The sequence below is a fragment of the Panthera leo genome, chromosome D1 (assembly GCF_018350215.1).
Source record: "Panthera leo isolate Ple1 chromosome D1, P.leo_Ple1_pat1.1, whole genome shotgun sequence".
NCBI classification, from domain to species: domain Eukaryota; kingdom Metazoa; phylum Chordata; class Mammalia; order Carnivora; family Felidae; genus Panthera; species Panthera leo.
Genome location: NC_056688.1, coordinates 79,758,337 through 79,785,023, shown reverse-complemented (window position 1 = coordinate 79,785,023; position 26,687 = coordinate 79,758,337). Strand labels below are relative to the sequence as shown.

General features: G+C 35.2%; 1 protein-coding gene across 3 annotated transcripts in view; it reads right to left on the bottom strand.

Moving 5' to 3' along the window:
* LUZP2 (leucine zipper protein 2) overlaps positions 1-26,687 on the bottom strand; it is a 490,860-nt gene that overhangs the window by 232,652 nt on the left and 231,521 nt on the right. For all 3 annotated transcript variants that reach the window (XM_042906257.1, XM_042906255.1, XM_042906256.1), the window contains exons 3-5: positions 24,938-25,008; positions 19,984-20,065; positions 14,382-14,444 (exon numbers count right to left, since the gene is read on the bottom strand). In XM_042906257.1, the coding sequence (XP_042762191.1) occupies positions 14,382-14,444; positions 19,984-20,058 (138 nt within the window). In that variant the 5' untranslated portion in view covers positions 20,059-20,065; positions 24,938-25,008. The remainder of the gene's footprint in view (positions 1-14,381; positions 14,445-19,983; positions 20,066-24,937; positions 25,009-26,687) is intronic.

Genomic DNA, 26,687 nt, shown 5'->3' with positions numbered 1-26,687 from the left:
CAAAGGAGGCAGTGAGCGACAGGCAATGGGTAAGTAGTATATATACACAAAGAGTAAAATACATAAATTATGTATTCTGAAATCTTAAAAATGTCTGAAATGTATGAAACTTTGATTGTCCACAAAAACTAGTTTCAGTATATAGCCTAAGAAATAAAACTTCTCCTAAGCAAACTGCCTTTCAGTGGCCAAATATCCAACTCTTACTACACAAGAAAGGACTATTTTTTTTTCTTTTTTAATGGTAAAATAATTCAAAATGCATTATTAGTACAGTCATTTTGATATGAAAACTTATTCCTCGAACCTGAAAAATATTAAAACCTTATTTCAAATACAATATAAATGGATCATTGAAAATCTTAAATTCCTTTTTTTTACCTCTTAAAAATCAAAATAGTTTTTTTTAATTAATATAGCAAATTCATGTATCAGGTAAGTTTGGATTATGAAGAAAAGTTATAAAATTTTGTTACACTTGTTTAGAAAACAAAAAGGGTAAGTATAATTTCCTTGAAAACCCAAAATAGCTGTTCTCTGTTATGTTACAGGGGATGTAATGTCATCTAGAAAATAAGAAATCCAAGGGAATAGGAGAGGTGTAACATCCAACATGACAGAGACAGCTTTATGAAGAATACAAAAAAGAGGTTCATTTTCTCACAGCTGGAGCAAGAATAGTGAGCTTAGACAATGCATGCCTGCATGTGATATGCAGAAAGATTAAAAGAGACAGTTATCTAGGTGGTTAGTTTCACATTTATGTCCAAGTCAATAGTTATGGGAGTGGAAGAACACTAGGAAGGAGAAAAGCGTTGTAAAAGGAGAGGGAAAATGGAGTGCCTAATTCCTTCTCTACTCTCTTCTAGCTCTCTGAAATTAAGCAATGTGGACAGTCTCTAGAATTTAGTTTTCCTTATCTCTTTCTTCCATTTCAGAATGTGTTCTGCTTGACTTCCGGACTGTGCAAAGTGAAATCATGTATATAAAAGGGCTTGCTTGCCACCAAGAAGTGCAATTACACGTGTAAAATGCTAGCTACAGGAGAACTGATGACAGTGGCAGTTTTGACTCCTTCTTTGGTGAGATATTTTTATTGTAAAAATGTATAAAAAGCTGGCAATAGTCAACAAGTGGTTACTGAATATCAACTATATGATAGGCACTAAGTTCCTAAATAGTTGTGATAGTGGTGATACAAGATGAGGAGGAGGAAGGAAATTTTAAAACAAGGCAGTCATACAGCAGGAGACTGAGGACATACATGCTTTAGAGCACAGGTTCCCAAATCTGGATCTTATTTCTTAACATCGCAGATGCCTTATTTCCCGTGATTATAAAATTATTTAAATTTTTTTTTAACGTTTTATTTATTTTTGGGACAGAGAGAGACAGAGCGTGAATGGGGGAGGGGCAGAGAGAGAGGGAGACACAGAATCAGAAGCAGGCTCCAGGCTCTGAGCCATCAGCCCAGAGCCCGACGCGGGGCTCGAACTCACGGACCGCGAGATCATGACCTGAGCCGAAGTCGGAGGCTTAACCGACTGAGCCACCCAGGCGCCCCTTAAATCCTTACTATAATATCACCACGTCCATTGATTGCTTTGTCTATCTAGCATTCGGTTCTAACAGCACATCCAAATCTAGTGTTGCAGAACTTTCTCTTGCTTAAAGCAAACCATTTAATCAGTCCTGCTCTTTCTTGGCCAATAAGAGTACCTGAGACCCAAGATAGCTATAGAACACCCACTCTACAGATGCCCTCAGAATATACTTTTAGGGTTCCAATGCTTAATCTTTGAGATTTCCCTTCTTGACCTTTCTGAGTTACCAAGTGAACACATCCCCTAACATTTCTGTGAACTCTTCATCTAAAACAGAATCCCTTCTACCTACACTGAAGAAATGCAGATGGCCAAGCCTCAGGTCACCAGCACTGACACTGAATCTCTAAACATTATTCAAGAGTCTCTCTATTAAAGCTCCCCAAATGATCCTCCGTAACACTGAGTAGCATTTGTGAATCACTTATTAAGTGACTTTCTATTCAAAGTATTGCACATGCACTGGCTATATTGGCATCTCTTGGGAACTTGTTAGAAATGCAGAATACAGATCCTGCTCTTAATCAGTATCTGCATTTTTACAAGATCCCCAGGTGCTTCTCATGTATCTTGAAGTTTCAGAAGCATGGAGGAAGACACCTAGTTAAAAAAAATGTTTTGGGTAAGAAAGAGATTAGAAGTCATCGCTAAATTTAAATAGGGCATAATGCATAGTTTTAGAAGGTTCTTAATGTCTAAAAATGTTTCTATGAACTAACTCATTCGTAATTTCCTGATACCAGTTTCATGTTATTAAAATGGACCATGGTATGTTAAGAAATCTATTTTTTAGGGAAAATGGAAAATGATAATGGAAATGGAAGTTTCTCTCACCTGGGGCTAGAAACATTCTTGGAACATAGGTCTCAATGAATGACGGAGCACATTAACTGCCCCATCTAGTGTTGCTTTGTGCAACATTCAGAAATAAGGTGGAAAAGGCCCCACTATCATTTTGAGGGCCCACATATGGTAGGTTCAATCTATTTCAACAATATTAATATTTTTATTTTAGTGCAGAGCACAAAAAGTATCTCTGCGCTAATGATTCTCTAAGTCTAAGTTTCCCTGAGGTTGAAAGAAACGTATGATGTTAGCTACATCAATGTGAATAAACTTTTCACAGGAGTGGGGAAGAGGGGGAAATAAAAGAAGGAGCAAAAGGTGAAGTGTTTCACTTGATGGTTGAAACTACATTGAAAAGAGGTAGAGAGTTTTTCAAACTTCAATTAGGCTTAGTGCAAAAATGTTGAAACCCTGAACTTAGTAACTTGAATTCACAGTCTAAACTCTAGTTAAAGGCTGAGAGTATTAGCTCTTGTGTTGGTCTGGTTTCAAACCCCAACTCCACGACTGCCTGTGGGACTTTTACCTCTCTATTTCTTAATTTGTTCATGTAAAAACTATGGATGATGGTGCTAAAAGGGACTTTAATAAGATTTTGCTCACATGTTGGTCAGAGTCTTTACTCGTGTTTATTTAAATTAATTTTTTAAGGGCCTTTGCAGAATCAGTGTCACATGATGGAGATTTTCTAGGAACCATAGAACCACAGATCATGACTGATCCAATTCTGTGAACCAGCGGTCATTACATTAAAAAACAAAACAGGGGCACCTGAGTGGCTCAGTCAGTTAAGCATCCAACTTAATAAAATGTTCCATTCTTGCCTGTTTTTTTTTTTTTAAATGCCTAAGCGGTTTACCTGAAATATACAAAATGCTAGATCATATATAAGAGTTTGTAATAGAGCTAATCCCATCTAACTAAAGGGCAGAAATGTGACTCATTCATGGACAAATAAAGTGTTCATTCCCCTGGCCATGGTGAGTGTCCATATAATTATTCAGAATCTTCTCTGGGATTTTTTTGCTGGTACAATCTGAAAGAACTATCTCTTTTGGCTATTGTTTTCTAAACTGGTGGGATGTTAATCGAATGGTTCTTGGTCTTCTCATCTACCATATGGAGAGAGACATTTGGAGAGATGGAATGAGACTGTCTAAAAGTTAGAGAGGTAGAGTAATGTCTTACCTTATTGTTTTCATTTAGGAGAAATAGGGAGGGATTTTTTGTTTGTTTAGAACCATTTCATAAGGAAATATTTGTACACAGCATTGCTTATTGATGAATTAATTTTACCTCAGAACTCAACGACAGCAATTATAATGATAATAAGTTTCCAATGTTAAGAGCTAAATATGTGCTAAATGTCTTCTGTGCAGTTTTCTCATGTACTAAACGAATATTCTGAGATACATAAAAAAGATAAATAATGTTTACAAGAAACACGAAATTAAGAAATCACACTCTCTCCTTCACTTGAAGCAGCACATTAGAGAACACTGGCTATTCCCCTTCTGGAAAAGAGAAACAGTGACCCACTTGCCTCCGAGGGCACATGTCACACAATTTCAACTGAGAATCATTTCTAAAATGGCAGACAATTTTAGATGTAGCATATAGCTAATATTCTGATGTAATAAACTAGAATTAGGCAGAATTAATTGATTGTAGCAGTAAATAAAATAAAATATAAGTTAGATAGTAATCTCCCATAAAACAGCAGTTCTGGCTTACTTCTGAAATGCTAAGAAAAAATTATGTGTCTTCAAAGTGGAAAGCTCACTGATGTAGCTGTATCTTACAGTGGACATTTTCAGATTTATTTTTCTGTGTATTATGCTTTGGCTCTATAAGATTGGCTGTCCCAATGCTCTCTTATAACACATACTTACAGCATTGATTTAGACAGTAAAAATACATACATGCTTTATAAGTAAGCTGGCCTGAAATTAAATTCAGCCACAATCATCAAAATTAATTGTTTTCTTTAAATCAATAAATAGTTAATAACCTTTCACCTATAAGGGAATGTTTGCAATATCAACTTTTTTTTGGTTTTCTTTCTTGGTTGTGAATAAAATAGCCATAAATTCTAGTCCTTTTATTTCTTTCAAAAGTCACCTCTTCAATGAATTCGGTATCCACCAGACCTGAGTATTACCCTTATCTGCCCCCCTTACAAGATTTTATTGTAAAATGCTTATTTCAATATATTTATTATGTTTTGTGTAGGTTTTGTAATTATTAATGTATCATTATATATTATACTGAAAAATGTTATGTTACTAAATTCTGTTCTTTATATTCCTCATAGACAGAGATTGTTTTGTATAATTTAAATGTAATAATATTTATTATATCCTTCAGGAATCTAGCACAAAGTTGGGACAATGTTAGGAATTAAGCTGTTTATCTTAGAAATGAATATATAAATAAATCTTAGATGTGCATCTAAATTAACAATATTAGAGTATTTCCATAGACAGATTTTTATGTAATAAAATGTTTGCTCTTTCCCTGTTAAAATATTGCCCAGGACTTGCAACTAATAAAATGTTCTCTCCTTGCTTGCTATAAAAAAAAAACAAAAATGCCTAGGCTGTTTACCTGAAATATACAAAATGCTATAAATGGTGGACTGGTTTGAATGTATCAAATTCACATCCACCTACAATCTCAGAATGTGACCATATTTGAAAAGAGGGCCTTTGCACATGTAATTAAGTTAAAACCAAGTTATACTATATTATCGTAGGGCCTAAATTTGGTAACTGGTATTCGTATGAGAAGAAGAGAGAACCCATAAAGAGAACACACATAGAGAAAGTCATATGAAGGCAAGAAGCTGAGATTCTTGACAGGCCAAAAGTGGCAAGGATTCCCTCTGGAGGCACAAGAAACTAGAAAGAGGCAAGGAAGAATTACTTCCTGGAACCTTCAGAAGGAGCAAGCCCCTGCCGCACTTTGATTTTAGAACTGATTTTAGAACGTCTAGCCTTCAGAATTGTAAAGAAAGTAAACTTCTATTGTTTTAAACCAGCCAGTTTGTGGTACTTTATCACAGTAGCCCTAGGACCTAATGGGGATGGTTAAACTTTACATACTAGGTACAAACAAAACTAGCCAGAATAACCAGTCACCACAATTGTTCAGAACTAATCACTTAAAACAAGGTAAATCAGCAGGAATAAAGTGAAAGGTTGTAATGGAATTATTTGAAAACATCTCAGGCATGTCCTGGACTCAGTATATATTTGACTCAAACTTTACACCTATTCATCTGCAGGCAGCCATGAGAATCCTTTTGCAGAATGATGACCCTGAAGCACTCTGTCACATTATGAAAGAACCCATCATCTTCACTTGAATGTGTTTACTGAGGCAAGAAGATGGAATAATTTGTTTTAGAGAGATTTACAGTCATAAGAGTTGAACCAAAATGGGTTTTCTTCTTAAAACTTACTAGATATTTCTCTAGATCAGTGGTTACTGACCTTTATTATTTTTCTCTGAGCCATGGACTCCCTCTGAGAATCTAAACCCTTTCCTTTGAGAAATACACATATGTATCTATACTTTTTTTCTGTTATCTTAGAATTTCAGCATGGTAAGAGATTCTCTGATATCAATCTTTATATTTTACAGGATCTCTAAGCATCGCTATTGTAGAGAATAGCAAATTAGGGAACCCAACTCCAATCTCCAAATTTGGAGATAATGTCCAGTGTTTATTCAACTCATTTAATCTACTGGTGCTAAGAACAGTCTTAAGTGTGGTCTTAATTTATTTTCATTGCACAGAGTCTTGGCCCTGTGTTTTTTGTGTGTTAAAAATTGTGAATTATAGGGGTGCCTAGGTGACTCAAGTCTGTTAAGCGTCTGACTTGATTTCGGCTCAGGTTATAATCTCATGATTCCTGAGTTTGAACCCTATGTCAGACTCTGCACTGACAGCACAGAGCCTACTTGGGATTCTCTCTCTCTCTCTCTTTCTTTCTCTGACCCTCCCCTGCTAGCATTCTCTCTCTCAAAATAAAGAAACATTAAAAAAAATTACAATAAAAATGTTAAATCTAATATTTTAGGGAAGGTAGGATTCTAAGTTCAAAAAGTTATCATCTAATTGAGGAAATAATCCAGAGAAAAGCAAAATTAAAATAACATTATAAAGATAGGTAAAATGACATTTATACACACAAGATATCGTAACGTACACATATGTATAACTGAACGGTTTGTCAGTGGTACTTACCTCAAGTACTCAAAACCCTTTAGTGATGGTCTGCCATATACTAAACCTGGTTATCATGTACTCTAAACCTTTATTAAGAAAGGTTGTTAATAACACAGGCTACCAAATTTTAGAACGCTGTTCTGACAACGTGAAAGTTACTCACAGTGTTAAACCCATATCTCTAAAGAAAACTTAAAGAAAACAAATTAGAAATAAAACAAACCAATTCCCTCCATTTCTAAAATTCATTATAGCTCCAGGGCAGACATGACTTGGGCTTTGCTCATCAAACATGATCCCTGCAATATATATGTAGACAGAAATTTACATGAGAAATTTACATGAGAAAACAGTATAGATGTTATCTGTTGCCTCATGCACAAGATATAGATAGGGCTGTGTGATTCCAGAGTCTGCAGGGATGGGAGCATCAAGCTGGCTGGCAGCTTCCTGGTCTTGGGAGAGACAGCCTGGCCTTAATACAACCAGTTGTGGGGTATACTGTGGTAGTTCCTAACGTTCAGCCTATAAGCTATGTATTCAGTTCTCCTAACAATTTTGTATGATCTCTGTATGAGTTAATAAATCCTTTTTGTTTTAGCAGAGAATTATTTTTGTCAAGGCTGAGAACAGCAACTGGCACACTGCATCTAAAATCACATGTTCTATTTCTCATATGCCTGGATATGTCCGTGGCTATTTGGAATTCTTTGGAAATCTACAGATTGGTCAGTGACTTGACCTATGGCAAGAATTTTCTCCCAGTCACTTATAACAACAGCAATAAAACCAAATGTAAAAAGAGATTAAATCAGTTATTAGTAGGAGCTAAAGGAGTCATATTAGTAATTCGGAGTCAGGTTAAACTTTATGAGCCATACAATAAATAGATGAGCAAAAGAATTGAGAAACTAGAAAGAAAAAAAAATGGAGCCATGAAAAATAGTGAGAGGGAAAGCCTGCCACTGAAAAAAGGTAGATTTGACAAATTTCTGATCTCCATCCCTGGGCAGAGTGTGGCCCACTTTTACGGTTCTTGAATTTTGTTATTATTATTTTTAGTTTGATTACTTATTTCATCCTTACCTTGAACCATCCTGAATGAGTCTCAGGAAAATAATCATAAGAATCTGTCTTAAAACAAACCACCATAAAAAATAGTGCTGGGGGTTTGGGGGAGGGGCATCTTTCTCCCTACTTCTCTCCTTCCTTTATTTTTTCTCTCCCCTCCCTTCCCTTTTATCTCCATCTACTAATTAGATTCAGACTATGTTTTGATACCAATCTAAATCAAATATTACCAGCTATATATCCCTTTAAAAAGTCCTGGAGATAATCAGACTCACACATTTCATTAAGGGGTTTCAATTAATCAAAGATGCATACCATAATGTCTAATTTGTCCAATATTTCAATATCTACATATGATCCTACTCATTCTTTGAGACTTTCTTATATCTAGGACCATTATAGATAAACTTACTTTATCCTAGGGGGTAAAATGAATAATTTTTAAAAAACATTGGAAAGAATAGTGAAGACAGCATATTTTGAAAGTGCAAAGTCAAAGAGGCTTCTAAGCTTTGGAGTCCATGAGATTATCTCTATCACATGATAATGCACTAATCATATATATGGAAGTCAGAGAAGGCAGGCTGACTTTTTTGTTCCTTTGTTTCATTTTTTGGCTCAAATGTTTTCATACATATCTTTTTAAAATATTTATTTATTTTTGAGAGACAGAGAGAAACAAAGCATGAGCAGGGAAGGTGCAGAGAGAGAGGAGGACACACAATCCCAAGCAGGCTACAGGCTCTGAGCTATCAGCACAGAGACTGATGCGGGGCTCAAACTTACAAACTAAGAGATCATGACCTGAGCCAAAGTCAAACACTTAACTGAGCTACCCAGGCACTCCTGGTGCAAATTTTCATATTTGCTCTAATCATATAAAAATAACCAAATACAAAATGAAAAATCAGTGACTGCATGCAGAAAAATTGATTGCATAAGAGATATCAAAACCAGATAATCTAAAAACTGCCAACAAACAAAAGTCCAGGACCAGATGCTTCACAGGTGAATTCTACCAAACATTTATTTTTTAGAGTTAATACCTATTCTTCTTAAACTATTCCAAAATATAGAGGAAGGAAAACTTCCAAATTCATTCTCTGAAGCCAGCATTACCCGGATACCAAAATCAGACAAAGACACTACAAAAAACAAAACTATAAGACAATGTTGCTGATGAACAGATGCAAAAATTCTCAACAAAATATTAGCAAAAATAATTCAAAAATACATTAAAAAGATCATTCAATAAAGTGGAATTTATTCCATGGATGCAAGAGCAGTTCAATATTCACAAATAAGTCAATGTAATATATCACATTAACAAGAGGAAGAACAGGGGTCCCTTCGTGGCTCAGTAGTTAAGCATCCAACTTCGTCTCAGGTCATGATCTCACAGTTCATGGGTTTGAGCCCCACATCCGGCTCTGTACTGACAGCTCACAGCCTGGAGCCTGCTTCAGATTCTGTGTCTCCCTCTCTCTCTGCCCCTCCCTGCTCATGATCTGTTTCTCTCTCTCTCTCTCTCTCTCTTTCTCTCTCTCAAAATAAATAAACATTAAAAAAAATTTAAATTAGGGATAAAAACCATATGACCATCTCAATAGGTGCAGAAAAAGCATTTGACAAAGTGCAACATCCGTTTACGATAAAAATCAACAAAGAAGGCTTAGTGGGAAAAAAAAAAACACAATATAATAAAGGCCATATATGAAAAATCCACAGGTAATATTATATATACTCAAAGGTGAAAAACTAAGAGTTCTTCTGCTGTATCAGGAGTAAGACAATGAGGTCTACTCTCACCACTTTTATTCAACATAGAACCTGAAGTCTTAGCTGCAACAATCAGTCAAGAAAAATAAATAAAATGCATCCAAACTGGTAAGAAAAAAGTCAAACTGTCATATTTCCAGATGATATGATAATATGTAGAAAATCCTAATGATTACACCTAAAAACTCCCTAGAACTGATAAATGAATTCAGTAAGGTTGCAGGATATAAAATCAATGTATTGAAGTTTGTTGTATTTCCACACACTAATAATGAAGCAGAAGAAAGAGAAATCAAGAAAAATATCCCATTCACAATTACACCAAGAAGAATAAATTATCTAGGATTAATTTAACCAAGGAGGTAATAGACCTACATTAAGAAAACCATATTAAGTTTTAACTTAATATATTAAGAAAACTATAAGATACTGATGAAAGAAATTGAAGATTACAAAACAAATGGAAAGATATACCATGCTCATGGATTGAAAAAAAATTAATATTGTTAAAAATACCATAATACTCAAAACAATCTACAGATTTAATGCAATCCCTATCAAAATAGGAATAGCTTTTTTCACAGAGCTAGAAAAAATAACCTAAAATTTGTACGGAACCACAAAAAAACCCTGAATAGCCAAAACAATCTTGAGAAAGAAGAACAGAACTAGAAGTATTACAGTCCCAAATTTCAAGATATAGTACAAGGCTATAGTAATCAAAACAGTATATTACCAACACGAAAATAGACACATAAAGCCATGAAACAGAATAGAGGGCCCAGAAATAAATTCATGCCTCTATGGTTAATTAATCTATGACAAAGGAGTCAAGAATATACAATGGGGAAAAGACAGTCTTTTCAAAAAATAGTGTTGGGGAAACTAGACAGCCACATGCGGGGGAAAAAAAAAAAGAAAGAAAGAAAAGAAAAGAAAAGAAAAGAGAAAAAAACTGGACCACTCTCTTACACCATACACAAAAATAAGCTTAAAAAGAATTAAAGACCTAAATGTGACACCTAAAACAATAAAAATCTGAAAACAAACAAACACAAATTGGGCAGTAATTTCTTTGATATCACCCTTAGCAAGATGTTTATGGATATGTCTTCTCAGGCAAGGGAAACAAAAGCAAAAATAAACTATTAGGACTACATCAAATTAAAAAAAAAAAAAGCTTTTGAACAGCAAAGGAAACCATCAAGAAAACAAAAATGCAACCTACTGAATGGGAGAAGATATTTGCAAATTATATATCCAATGAGGGATTAATATCCAAAATATACAAAGAACTAAGACAATTTAACACCAAAAAAAAAACCAAAAAAACAAAAAAAACACATATGGTTAAAAAAATTAGCAGGGCACCTAAATATGCATTTCTCCATAGAGCTGGCCAACAGATAGCTAAAAAATGCTCAACATCACTAATCATCAGAAAAATGCAAATCACAACCACAATGAGATATCACCTCACACCTGTTAGCCTGGCTGGTATTGAAAAGACAAGAAATAACAAGCGTTGGTGAGGATGTGGAGAAAAGAGAATCTTCATGTACTTTTGGTGGGGATGTAAATTGCTACAATCACTGAAGAAAACAGTATGGAAGTGCCAAAAATAGAATTACCATATGATCCAGTAATTACAGTACTTGGTACTTACTCAAAGAAAACAAAACTACTAACTTAAAAAGATATATGCACTCATGTCTACGACATATGTTTATTGTAGCCTTATTACAATAGCCAATGTATGGAAGCAACCCAACTGTACACCCATAGATGAATGGATAAAGAAGATGTGTATACATATACAATGGAATGCTACTCAGCTATAAAAAGGAATGAGACCTTACCATAGATGGACCTAGAGTATATTACGCTAACTGAAATAAGTCAGTCAGAGAAAATCAAATACCGTATGATTTTACATATATGAAGAATCTCAAAAGGAGTTTCCACCATTTATTAATTCCTACTGTGGTAATTTCATACAAAGAAATACACTGGGGGAATAGATGTGACTTGAATGTCCCATGCAAGAGAACATAAGCAGAAAAGCAGGTCATAACTTAAAACTTTCTGCCTCACACAGCATTTGCTTTTTCTAAAATCTGAGTATTTTTCCTCCTCCAAGGGATATATTAAGTCTTAAAACCCAAATCCCTAGGTGGTAATGTATAAATGTCTTTTAATAGTTGCCTTCACATAATGGGGAAAAAAATGTTGATCATTCTTTAATAATTTTCAAAAGTCCCTTGTTCTACTGAAACTTCCCCAAAACCCTCACTCAGAAGTTCTCTGGGGACTTCAAGCTTCTTCCAGAAATGTCTTTATACCTGTATTGTTTCCCTCACCTCTTTATATTTTGTTTAATTAATTCTTGTTTGATTTTTTTCTTGCTTTTCAACTAAAAATCTTCCAGGCAGCTGTCTGTATATGGATCAATCATTTTGTTTAGTCTCTACACATAATGATCATTTGTCAAAATAATAAGCCTAAAATTTCAAGGAATTGAAAGGAGTCAAATCTAAAAATTTCAATTGATGATATATGTTCACCATTAGGTTTCATTAGGGAAGTCAAAAATTGTTTCTACTTATCAGTTATCATCTTGCAGATTTTCAATCTGATGAAAGTGAGTAGTAAATTTCATTTCAAAGCTTATATTTAGTAGATATTACTCCTGTGAAGTTGTACTTGTTTTAGAATTATTCTAGCCTATACACTTAGAAAATGAACATCATACTATAAAGGTATCCTCCAGAAACAAAATATTTCATTCATTCTTTATATATATTTGTTATGAATAATTTATAGATTGATTTTAAAACTGATTTCTTCTTATAGTCTAGACTTAAAAAAATTATCTAAGATTTAAAGTTAACTGATGAAGCTTAGTGATCTAAATTAACCTATAACCCTTCCATTATCACACAACTGTGTTCATGTTGTTCGTATGTGTATTTGTGCATGCACAGGCAAATGTTCTTTATTTCCTATTTTAATATTGACTTTAATGTTGTTTTAAACATTCCCCCTTTCTTAAATAATCCCTGGAAGTGTTTGATTGGACTAATATGACCCTCTCACTGAGTTCCAGTGAACAAGATATTATCCAGTACACTCAGCATTCCGGGGTAACTCTGGTCTACTGATCTTTTCCTCTATAAATAGGAAATCGAGATTTAGCCCTCAGGGAAACCATTATCAAGTCCCTTCCATCTTAAGTTTCTTAAGAACACTCAGAAGTAAAACTCATTAGAAAGAAATGAAAATACGATAGAATCATCAGAAAGCCATTTAAAATCTATCTTGCTTTCCTTTCTTCTGTACATTTTTCACACACCTGTTAAGCCATTTTAATGTCATAATCAGAGTACTGATGATAAATGCTTGATACCAAAACATTTGTAAAGTCTATTTTTTAAACTTGATATCAAGATGGAAACCATTTAGGAATAATGTGAATAATGTATCTCATCTATTGTTCAAATGTCTCAAAAAATAAAGTAAGGAATAGATGAATGAATGAACAAGGGAATTAAAAAAGATAGAGATTAGGAAAATCTAGAGTGATTATTTTGGGATTCAAACTAAACCATAATTAGTGAGACTGATCAAGGAAAATGTATTATTAATTAGTCATGGTTTAAGAGTCCTAATTAACTAACTGTATTCAAGAAAATGGAAATGAAAAGGTAGAAATAGAAATGTGATGGAGGAACTGTAGAAAATAAAGTTGTTGTATAACAAGACAGAGAATCAGACGAAAAAAAAATACAGTATTTTATAGGGTCCTTATACTTTGAAGGCTATAGCGAAAGCTGTTCCAGCCTATTTCTGTTAAACTTTATGTTACTTGAAGATTATCCTAAATAAATTTTTCATTCTAGATTAACTCTTCCTTGCAGGAAGTCAATTTCTAGCTAGTCTTCTTCTTCACCCCCTCTGATGTCATTTGGTGGATAGATAAATTTATGAAATGAAAATTAATTTGTAATAGTAGTCCAAGCAAAATATAATTAGAAGGAAAATGAAATAGGGAGGCATGAACTAATAACATTATCAAATACAGATAGAAGTAGGGATTATCTACTCTTTGAAATTCTTAACCTTACAATTCCTTTCCATTCACACATAAGTGTGGGACCCAAGGAATTTAACAAAAATCCCCTACCCCTGGACAAGCAGAGCAAGACTAATTCCATTTTGTGCTACACCCACCATCTCATGTATAACCCCCAAATGACCTAGTTATTGCTTAAGACACTCCCCCACCCTAGACAAGCCGCTGAGCACACCCTTACTGGAAACCAGCTCATATAGGAATGCGGAACCCCTAACCACCAAAGAATGTAAACCCCGCCTTTTGCCCGCCAAACTTGCGTGCCAGTTCTTAAACCCTGCCTTTTGCCTGCGAAACTTGGGCGACAATTCTGACCAGAGTGATAGGCTAATTCAAACAGTTACTATAGGGTAAATTGTAATTCAATTGGCCACCTGCGTGTGGACTGACATGACTATGCAACTTTCTGTGTGTGTTACAATCTCATTGGCCATTGGCCCCTATAAAACTGCTACACCTCTTAACCTAGGGATCCAAGTCCCTGCTCCGCTGTGTCTGGTATACTTGGGCCCAAGCTCAAGCTTGCAAATAAACCCTCGTGCGTTTGCATCGGTATCGGCTCCTTGGTAGTCTCTCGGATTCGAAATTGGGGGCATTACTATAAGGTCAAATTTGCATGTGATCAATACTCCAAAACTTGTGGTGAAACTATATGTGGGTTTGTCTTTTTTTTTTTTTTTTTTGATTTATAGAATTTGCCTGAAATATATCTTACCTCATTCTGGAGATCTCGGATCATTTTGCTCTTTCTTTCCATTTCAGTCTTTAAAAAATTAATCTGAAAATGAATAAAATATTATGTAAGAACATTTCAAACTCATTTCTATGGATTTGTCAATTTATTTTAATGATTTTTGAAGCATAATACAATGATTATTTCTTTATAAAGAAATACTGAAAAAGAACAAAGGATTAAAATTTTCATTAACCAAACTTTCATTGCCCAATTCATACATATATCCATTGATCATAAAAAAGCCTTTTCTCATGTAGTAAAAGATTCATTATTTTTAATTAAGAAACTGTGTATATTATAACTGTGATTCTCTAACTATTTAAACCTGAATAAAAAAAAATGTGGTCCTTTAAAAAAACAAAACAAAACAAACAACAAAAAGCCAGATTCTAGGGTTGCGCCTAGAAATCTCCACTCATAAAACACTCTCCAGGTAATTTTCATCAGTGGCAGGTTAGAAAGCAATTGCATGGTGATATTTCTGATCTCAAAAACACGGAATGTTATAATACTACATCAAAGAAACCATGATGTTTCCTTCCGAATATGATATTGTTGGCATATGTGATCTTAGGTCAGTTGTCCAAGCCATGTTTGCATAAACATAGCACCTTTTCTCCCTGAGCATATCTGCCTGAGTATTTTGAAAACAATGTCAGTATAGCATAGTTTTAAAATTTGAGACTTTATAGTCATTGAGCATTCACTATGATAAAAAGTAACTTTATGATAGTGGATGAAATATTTAATTTCTCCAATTTTTTATTTCCTCGTAGTCACATTTTTTAAAAAAGCAACAGGAAACAGATAAAATTAATTTCACTACTATATTTTATTTAATTCAATATATTCAAGATAGGATTTTGACATGTCATGGATTAATGATATAATTGACATTAGAGTTTGCAGTACATCTTTAAAATGCACTGTATGGTTTACACTAACAGCATATCTCAATTTGGACCAGCCATTTTATAATGCTCAGCAGTCTTATGTACATAGTGGGACAACACAGTCTTAGAGGATCCCTGGAATAATACAAAAGAGACTGGTAATGTGCATTATCTACAGAGATAGACTGAATCAGTAGAAATCAAGTTTAGGAGTAAAATGAATTTTCACTATATATACAGATTTAAAAAAGAAAAAAAAACAGTTCTGACACATTTCAGACATAAACAAAAGATCAAGAAGTCGTATGTAAAATGTCTATGGGCCCAACCTTAAGAATAAACAAATGTAAATATTTAGTTAAACTTCCTTCAAATCATGTGAAAAAAATATTACACCTACTATTAAAGTCCTACCTAATTTTTCTTCCTTCCCTCTCTCCAGAAGTAACCACTACCCTGAAGTTGATGTGTATTTGTGTTGTTCATGTTTTTGTACATTTTGCTTTTGTCTGTTGTGTAAACCCTTACAACAGATGTTAACACTCTCTTCTGGCTTGTGTAGGGGTTCTTGTACCATTCCTTCAAATGGTAATAGAAATCTAAACCAATTTTTAATGGTCAAACTGCATATAAAACAAGCAGAAGCTTGAGAACTACCATGATCGTTATCTTGGTCGTAATAATTTTCAGAGCAAATTTGAACTATGAAGATACTGACAGCAACTTGAATACATAAGTCACACTCTTTGTCCCTTTAAGAAGGTAATTTGATTTGGTGGGTAAAGCAAAGGAATCAATGGAGGACTTAATGCCATTCAAAATTAGATATGAATGCAGGGGCGCCTGGGGGGCTCAGTTGGTTAAGTGTCTGACTTCAGCTCAGATCATGATCCTGTGGTCAATGAGATCAAAGCCTCATCTCTGGCTCTGTGCTGACAGCACAGAGCCTGGAGCCTGCCTCAGATTCAGAATCTGAATTCCTCAGATTCTCTGCATCTCCCCTGCTCACGCTGTCTCTCTCTGGCTCTCAAAAATAAATAAACGTTAAAAAAAAAATTAAAAAACGAAAGATATGTATGCAGAGCAATAGTGTATGCCCCAATAAACAGCTTTTGCACCAATTTTTACTGCCTCATACTGTCTCAGCCTATTGGTAACCAATCTTGTGGCTGGACCAGCCTTTGTGGTTCTTAGTATGACTGCAAGACAGGAAACTGAAAATTAAAAAAAAAAAATAAATAAATAAAGGTATTGCTTACAAGTTTTGGAAATTACAAGTTACACCTGGGCCACACAGTGAAGCCTTAGGTAGAAAGAGCCAGGGAGAGCACAGGCCTGAGGTTATGCTTATTTATTATAGGTGAATTTAAAACATAAGAATGGAAATTTAAAACAATGGAAGAGAACAAACAAGCAGCCCCAAAGGTCAATTACTGAAATCAACCAAGATCTTCAAAACAAAGGAAGCTGGGCCTTTTTAGGAGCTTTAAGTCTGGGAGGGGGAGGGCCTGGCCTTGCTCTTTATCTAGTGATGTGGCTGGCACCTCTGTGTTTATTTCAGATAGCCATCTTTGAAGTGGATGCCTCTGCAATCAAAGCTTAAGTGAGCACTCCCATTACAAAAAAAAAGCCAACTGTTAGAGCTTACTTTAGAGCCTAAACACTTTATAAGCACTAGAAAAATCTGATATATTACAGATTTGTCTTTAAGTCATGAACTACAAAAAGCACTCTTACTTATATTGGGCACCTCACTGGCTCAGTCAGTAGAGCACAGACTCCTGATCTTGGGGTCCTGAGTTCAAGGCCCATGTTGGGCATGAAGCCTACTAAAAATAAGATAAAATAAAAATCTAAAAATTAAGCCGTCTTGTTTATATTAATAACCTATTCCTTCATGGACCTCAATTTTTCCCAAATCCTCACATTTTGATATTATTCAATATGTTTTCTATAATTAACAACCTAAAAAAATAATTATCTTATTTTTACATACAAACACATGACATGGCGCTTTCTCACACATTACTTCAAAACAACCTTAAGAAGTAGCTAGACCAGGTTTTGTTTTGTTTTGTTTTGTTTTGCTTTGTTTTGTTTTGTTTTGTTTTAAGTAAACTCTATGCCCACTGTGGGGCTCAAACTCCAGACCCTGAGATCAAGAGTCTTATGCTCTACCGACTGAGCCAGCCCAGTGCCCCAGTTTTCATTATACTCTTAATTAAAGTTAGTTTTATTAATAAAGAATATAATTATTTAAATGTGAAACAAGGACAGAGAATCTTGAGGAGTCAGTGTTCAATATTCAAGAGCTAAAATATATTCAGAATATTCAAAAAGTATTAGCATTTTGAACCCATTGATCTAGAATCCCAGCAGGTTTTAACATCCCTGGAAAAAATAAGCATTCTCAAGAGATAGTTATGAATTTAATTCTCAGAAACAGAAAATATCATTTATTTACTTTGAACAAGGAATATAAGAACATAGCAATTCTTTATTCTTAATGAGAGTCAAAGCTAGAAGCTAATTTTTGCCTTTAAACTAATTATGTCTCACTTAGGGCAAGTTAATCCATAAAAATTAACAAGAGTAGTGAAATGCATCCAATGAGTATTAATATATTTAATTACTCTGGTTATAGAGAATGAGAGCTCATTCTTCCTTGCTGTCTATTAGGACTTTTAGGAGGAACATAGTTTGAAAGATAAGCTATTCCATTATTTGCTCAGGGATAATAAAAAATATTCTTAAAAAGTACTTTCAAATAGCATTAGATCATGACAGCTCTACTGTTTCTTCAGTTTAATTTTTCATAAATTTATCTTCTTTCATATTTTTGTGATTTAAGCTTATTCTTTAAGTTTCATGAGATTTTATTATGGACTTATCAAATGGTATATGTGAAACATCTTTTGCATAAAACATACAACCTGCTATTTTTATGGAAAAAGGCATAGTTACTAGATATCTAATCAAGGGTAGCACATAAGATTATCAGCTCTTAAATCTAAAATAGCACAATGTTTGCAGAAGCAAATCCAGTTCTTCCCCTGTATTTGAGAGTGAACAATTATCTTTATCTCTCCTTTTCATCCAGCCTTCAATTACACCAACAGTCTAACAGAGAATATAAATATTATTCACACCCCCCCCAAAAAGCTTAAAAATACAAACTAGTTTAATTCTTAGTCAACTTAGAATTTTCAAAGAGGGAGAATAAGCACAAAGCATTCTTTCTGAGATGACCACAATTTGGAAGAGGTACTATGAAATCTGTCTTCTAGATCCCATCAGATGCACATTAATAAAATAATCGTTGCTTTAATACGTGTATCTCAATCCCATATTTGTCAAGATTGTGGTCATCTCTTGGGGCGCCTGGGTGGCTCAGTCGGTTAAGCGTCCGACTTCAGCTCAGGTCACAATCTCACGGTCCGTGAGTTCGAGCCCCGCGACGGGCTCTGGGCTGATGGCTCAGAGACTGGAGCCAGCTTCCGATTCTGTGTCTCCCTCTCTCTCTGCCCCTCCCCGTTCATGCTCTGTCTCTCTCTGTCTCAAAAATAAATAAACATTAAAAAAAAAATTAAAAAAAAAAAAAAGATTGTGGTCATCTCTTTCCTGACTTTGGGTTAAAGCATATTAGTTAGTTATTCAATTGCCAGCACAGAACAATTCCTCCTGGTGACATGCTTTTCAAAAACAAAGTAACCAACACAGAGCCCATAGCAAAAACAAAGTAACCAACACAGAGCCCATAGCCAGAGCCACCCCTTTGTATTGGCGTGCTCTCACAGGCCAGCCCACTCACTATACACCTGCCCTGATCACCCCAGGGGCATGTACAGGTAAGAATTCCTTACATCCCAGAGCCTGCTGAAGTCATTCACACTGACTCCTCCTAGTGCTGCTTAGTGACCTTCTCACCCATTCCTTCCCACAGAACCCACAATAAAGACTCTTGCCCACAGTTCCCTCTGCCTCATGACCTACCCAAGTACTTCCATGGGTGGTCACCAGTCCCATGGCACGTCATCCGTCTTGGGAATTGTGAGAAATAAACTATCCTCTCAGTGGTAGTCATTTCCTGATCTGTTGGCCTAACTGCACCTTAAACTTTCCATTAATATACTATATTTTAAAATAGACTCAGGTCCTAGAAGCAAGATAAAAGGTTCATTAACCATAAATGGTACATAAGGTGGTTTTGCAGAATACAGTAGAAACCAGTGAGAATATCTGGAGAGAAGTTTGATTCTCAAGCCTAGGGGCGTGTCAGAATCACCTGTGGAGTTGATTCAACAGGAAGAATATGGCTCCGCCCCTGAGAGATTCCTGCTAAGTGGATGAGAGGTGGGGATCTGTATAGCTTAACTCAGCTCAAGGTCAGTTGTAGGCCACAAGTCAGGAGCCATTGGTATGGGGCTGACAACAGCACTTTTGTCCTAGTCTTGACCTCTGTTTTCATTAAGAAATGAGGGTTGGGATTTAGAAGACCCCTAACAATCAAATACAACAAAACTCTTTCCTTGAAATGAATGCTGACCAAGTATTTTTATGATTTTGGTGACCGAATTTTCCTTATTGTATTGTTATTTTTTACAAGAGTGTTTGTTCCATGGTGATTTGGGGAAGAAAAAAAAAAATCTCCTAGCACCAAAGCAAAGGACACAAAGAAACATACTTACAGTAGCTTGTTGTTTTTCTGCTTTCTCAGATGTCTCTTTAAGTTGATTTTGCAGGACCTCCTGGAGAGACTTCATTTGTTCTCTAGCAGAAAATAGAGAGCAAAAGAGAAACACAATTCTATTATTTCCTATGTACATTATGAAAGGAGGTTTTGGTGTCTACATACATTTAGGAAACTGATAACTAGAACTGTATATAGAGACATAATTAAGCATACAGGATGTATCTAAGGATTCTAGTAATAAAGTTTTTTCTCCCATACAAGTACTAAAAGCAAGCTGTATTTAAAGAAAATCGCCTTGCTATTGTGTCTGATAAAAATCCCACTGAGTGAATTATCTGTGAGCTGCATAATGTGTTAAATCAAATCAATATAATAATTAGAGTTGAAAAGCTAATTTTAGTGACAGCATGCCAGGGTATGAACATGCTGGTTAGAAAAAAAAAAGTTGCCACAGACTTGCAGATAGGATAAAATTACAACTCCCTGTGGATGCTTCTAATTGATTAATTCTAAGACAGTGTACTTTAGACATGCTTTGTAAGGCCTGGGACTTTTTATAAAAACAAAGAGAAAAGAGACTTATTTCGGACTTGCCTCATTTATTGGGGATAATAAAAGAAATACATGTCTTGCATGTATTACACATTTGTCTCAAGCTCACTACTATGCATGGATGTTGCCTCACTTGTTAAAAATATAAACATTTCCATAATTATGCATTCCTCTCAAGGGTTTAAGATTTACTCATATGGCAAACCATACTATCTTTCTGTGCCTTCAGTTTATTACCTAAGCTACCACTTCAAAAAATTCTGATAGCAGATAAAGGTTAGTGTGTGTGTGTGTCCGTGCGTTTTATTCTGGCTACAGGAATAAACTCCTTCAAAGCAATAGCAACAGCCAAACAGAAACCTTTCCCAGCCTTACCAGCAGGACTCAAACTAATTTAAAATTCCCATTCTCGTGGCAAAAGACTACCCACCCCTGCAACCTTTGCGTGTAAGTACACTACAGAGACTAGAGATAAGACTGTACCGTCTTAAACCCATTTTCTTCATCTATAAAGTGGGAACACTAATAGAGCTACCTCATGGGTTTGTAGTGACGTTTAGATGACACAATGTAGGCAAAATGCTCAGCACAAAACCTAGAAAATAATGATTTAATAAATATGAGATCTCTGTCATAACCTCCAGCAGTACTTTGGGTCCCTAAGCTCATTCTTTGACCATCGCATCCTGCACACCTGTGGACTGTTCTTTCATCCAATGGGATTTAATGACACTCCTAGATTTCTTACTCTAGAAACTCTTAGGTCCCAGTCTCAATTTCAGGAATATCAATGAAGGTCCATAGGATTTTTAAAATCAATCTGGACTTTGTTTGTCAAAGTACAATATAACTGAAACATGTTATAAAATAGTTATGGTCACGTTGGTTCTTAGACAATTACTGTTCACCTGGGGGAAGCTTGTAACATGCTGGTGCTTAGAGTGGATTTAAGTCTCAGCTCCCATTCCTTCCTCAAACAGGTAGCATTGATCAGGATTGTTTCATATATGAACATTTAAAATTGGGGCTTCTGTTATTGTTTCTATTATCTTCCACAAAGACCATTTGTGGCATGATATAATAGAATAGAAATATCTATACATATTGTGGGCTTCCAATGCATCAGGCACTCACTCTTAGAAGGTTCACATCAAACTATGACATAATACTACAGGCAGAAAACTGATACGGAGAAAGGTAGTGAAACTGTGTTCTAGAACCCATGTGTTCAAACTCTGGAGTCATTACACTACCTCTGTGGAGACAGAAAAAGAGGAGGGAAAGAACAAAGGGAGGGAGGGAGGGAGAGAGGGATCTAGGGAAGAACGAAGGCAGAAAGGGTCTACATGCTATCCCTAACACTCAGATCATTAATAAGCACTGAATGAAAATACAAACTATTATATTTCCAACTGTTAAAAAATTTATACTAAAATTTTACAATGATTAATTATATTTTTATCATTTTTAAATTTAAAAAGTTTTTAAATTTTTTATCATTTTTAATCAATTTTTAAATATTTAAATATTTAAAAAATAAATATTTGTTATCACTTTTTAACTTTTTATCATTTTTAAATATTTAAAAATTAAAACTATCATTGAATTTTAAATGATACATACATTTTAAAATTATATAATGTATTTTATAAAATAAAAATGAGTATCTATGTATATTCAAAAATTCCCACATACTGACATCTATAGGCAATGTAGGGAGTAAAACAAAATTAAAAGGTTAAAGTACTTTCTGCTGTTAACAAACACTGGAGAAGGTAGAGGACTCTACACATTTTCTCACATCAAAGAAAGCTATCAGACAGAACGGTAAAGTTGATCTTTTGAACCTTCTGAATATCTCCATCTCCTCTTTCACCTTCCAGACTTCTCTCTGCACATTCCCACCACTCCTGTGCTTTAGCGAGCCCCAAGTCTCTGCCTCACAGCCTTGGAAAGTTACACTCCTATGAGAGAGGACTCCTGACTTGCTCATGGGCAGGCCTCCTCCACCAACTATCACTGCTACTCCAGGGTTTTACCCAACTATCGCTGCTACTCTAGGGTCCTACCTGGACCAGCTGTTTCATACACCTCCAATGTCAAATTATAAATATGAAAACACACCAAAATCACACTACAGGAAGGCATTTTTTTTACAACTTGTATTGTAAAAACATCTCAGATGGAGAACTTGCTGCTGCCCCATGTATCATTTTTGTTTTCAGAGAACACGATTCTCTACAATGCTTTGGAACACAGAGTCCAAAACTGCCTTCTTAGAATCTCCACCCACCAACCACCATAGAGAATAAAATGTATTATTACTTTTTCTAAGGCAGTTTTCAGACACCTCCAACCCCCCAAGTCTCCACATTGTAAGTACACACTCTCTCCTTATATGGTATGGTTTAGATCTGGAGCTCTTCTGTGGGTATCATCTAGGCTGTCAAAATGTAACACTCAAGAGCCAACACAACTTTTGTGTGCTCGCTCTCTCTCATACACATGCATGTGCACACAAAAATATGCACATGCGTGCACACGCATTCCTTTCTCTGTCTCAACAGCAAGGTGCTCTCTGCTCTCTCTGCACGATTACAGCCTCTGAGTTTACTTACTCACAGTCTGGTTTCAGCTACACAGAGAGACTGATTAGATGCCTCTTAGTTACAGTTCCAAGAGGGAAATTCTAATTGATTCGTTTTTGTAACTGTGAGTGACGATGAAGTCCTAATGACTTCTAGGGAACACTGGTGCACGTAAGTGTCAGGTGGCAAGCATCCCAGAGGATGAAAGGTTACTGAGAGCTGGATGTATAGCCAAGTGGCATCTACAATGCATTGCACTGTTTCAGAGTCAGATAAAACTTCCAAATTTGAAATTAGTTAACATTTTTATATTCTAAGATATTTTTTTCTCTTTTACTGTTTATTAGTATCTCTTCTTTTCAAATGAGATACACAGTCTCCTTCACCTTCAGGTAATCATGATTTTTATATCTCTCTTTGCAAGTAATCACAAAAACTAATATATCAAATGTCATATCCGTTTGAGAAATTACCTACCGTTAGAATTTACCAAATTTTCCATTCTGACTTTGTGTACATTATACAAGTTGCACATTTTAAACAAGCTTTCTAATTTTGAGTAAAACATTGAAATCATAATACCAAAATATCAGGTTTGTTTTGCCATTTAATTGAAAGACTTGGCCCATCATCTGGTAGTTTGTATACCATACCAAGTGTATAGATGATGATCTGAAATTCTTAATAAATGTAACCATGTTTTTAGAGGTAGTTTATTTCAAACCAGTACAATCACTTAAAATGATCTATTTTTGGAAATATGCTAGCAAATTATCTTATACAAGCTCTTTAATACTTGACTTTGAAGACAATTTCATGTTAAGAAATAATAATTTCATTAAAATAATAAAAAGAGTCAACATAGGACAGTAGATCTGAAATTTTTAATGTGTCATCAGCTCGATCTGAATATATGTCAATGAGAGGTTTCTGGGTCAGAAGGCAAGGACAGTGGAGAAGATACAAGACAATGAGAAGGGACTTCATAGTGTGTATAAGCTTTTTTGGAGTTTTGTGTTTTGTGATCAATGAACTAATGTGAAAGGGTGTCTCCACGGGGTAAGACACAACAGAGCAAATTCCACTTAATACATCTCTCATCAACTCATTTAAGCCTTGGAGCAATGATTTCATATCCATTAAATAGGGAAATCATATCTACTTTATAAGGTAATTATGAGGGTGAAATAGGAGAATATATATAAAGCATCTAAGAGAGCCTCTAGTAAATGTATACAAATGCTAGCTTGTTTCTACCTTAAAATATTTTTTTTCCTTTGAGAGGCAATTTCAAATCATATTATACTGCATAGAAATCTACTCACAACACACTTCTTTCAAAAAAAAAAAAAACACAATCCAACACTAATAAGATTAGACTAATTCTACTTATGCTGTTAATAAGATTACCCCATTCCTTACCACCCCACCATTAACACTATGATCAAGTTTTGATGCCATTAAACATGTTATTGGACGTGTCTATTGATGGGCAGATTTATCAGGGTCTGTCTTACTAGGATAATAGAGGAAAATACCACAGATCCATGAACACTCTGTGATCTGCAGACAAGCAGCATAGCATACGTCACCAGAGAACCTATTGAAAATGCACAATTTCAAACCCCACCATAGATTTATTGCATACAAATCTTCATTTGAACAAGATCCTCACACATTCAAGTAAGAAGATAAATGAATTAATGCATTTAGAATGAAGTGATTTTTGTGAAATTTCTGAATGTGGAGTTTTTCACACTATGGGGAAAAAGAAAGAATTGAGAAAATTAAAGGAAAGCACAGTCTTACCTTTGTCTCTGACCTATTTCCAGAAGCTTCTGAACATCAGTTTTGGAAGTTTTCTCATCGTTTTTCAAAGACTGATAAGAAAAGTGGGAAAAGGAAATCTTATTGAAGTGATACAGTGAGGCTTACTTTTGTCTCTATGGCACAGGTGTGACTGCTCTTATGGCCCTGGAACAAGAATGTGCAAATGAGGCCACGATGGTCCTCATGGCTCTAAGGTGCCATGAGAATTCATGACACCAAGCACAGTATAGGTGCTACACAGTGGTGAAAGCGAATATCCTGAGTCTCTCAGCCTTTAGAGGTTCGATGGAGGGGAGAATGCTCTCCTAATAGTTAGGTCTCTTTACAAGCAAGTAGAAAACACATCTTTTGCTCTTCCATTGAAGTTTAATTGTGTTCTTTGCAGGCATATTAAACCAGCTCTGGCATAGTTTCTACAAATACAAAGGGACATAAAAGACGTCTCTGAATAAGCTATGTAATAACATAATGCAAGATCAAAGCAGCCAAAAAACATGCACCTGTTTGGTCTTGTCTATTTATTCTTAATGAGTAATGCAGCAGCATGCACAGGAAAACAAGGGCCATGTAAAATTGTAACTGGTATGAAAAGATAGGGTATTAAGAGAAACAATATGTACCACCTCAGTCATTAGTGTTTATTTACTCTGGCAAATCCAGCATCCACAGACTGTGACTTAAAACAGAAAAGCCCACTGAGCTATTCTCGTTATAGAATCTGGCCCATTAAGCCTCCCCTAAGAACTTTCTTATTTATAGTCAATAAACTATTTAACAGGGTAACCTATCTTTCTTGATATTAGATGTTGAAAGGGGCAGTGATATTATTTGTAGGAAAAGCAGCTGTGGCAGGCAGAAAATTAACAATCTTAGGAATGGCAAATACTTGTTTACTTAATACCTATTTAACAAATATCTCTCATGAATTATGCAAAGTCCTGTGCAGAGGGACGACATCTGCCTTCACAAATTGTAGAGTCTAAGGCTAAAATCAGATAATTTTCATACAGCAGGATCAGCATTCTGATATGGATGTGGTGGGCTGAACTGCATAAGAGAAACTTCTTCCCTAAAATAACTGACAGAGGTCATAATTAGGAAGCAGCCAATAAAAGGCGTTTTGCTTATTTGGAAAGAATAGCTTTATATAACATACAAAGAGGGTAGGATGAGGAAGGGATGGAGGGCATTGCCAGTCATGGGATTCATAGCTCAAAGTGCATCATGGTCATATGACCTGGGGCGGGTCACAAAATCTGCCCTCTGACTTCCTTAAGGTGAAAAACAGGGATGAGATTTTTGAACAGTCTACTTTAGACATTTATTGGAAAAAACTCAAAGGGCGAAACAGATGTGGAAAAACACTTGATGAACAGTGCAATAAAATATGCCTATTCATTTGCTGACCATCTGCTATATTCTGGGCATTCTGACGGAAACCAAGATGAAGTGGATGACTGTCTTCAAGACATTTAAAATCAAAACAAAAGAAGCAAACAAACAAACAAAAAAACAGGAGATGCAGAAATGAAAAGGGTAGATACAGCAAAGTGTATATAATGAGAAAAGCTAGGGCGTCCCTGGTTATTATTTATCCAGCAACATCTGAGGAAGTGAGGTTCACTTCTTGGAAAATATTCTTAGTTCCTTTAAGGATTCTAAAGGTTGATATATGTACGAATTAATCAATGTAGTGCTTATTGGTTGACCTATGTTACCATTCCATCCA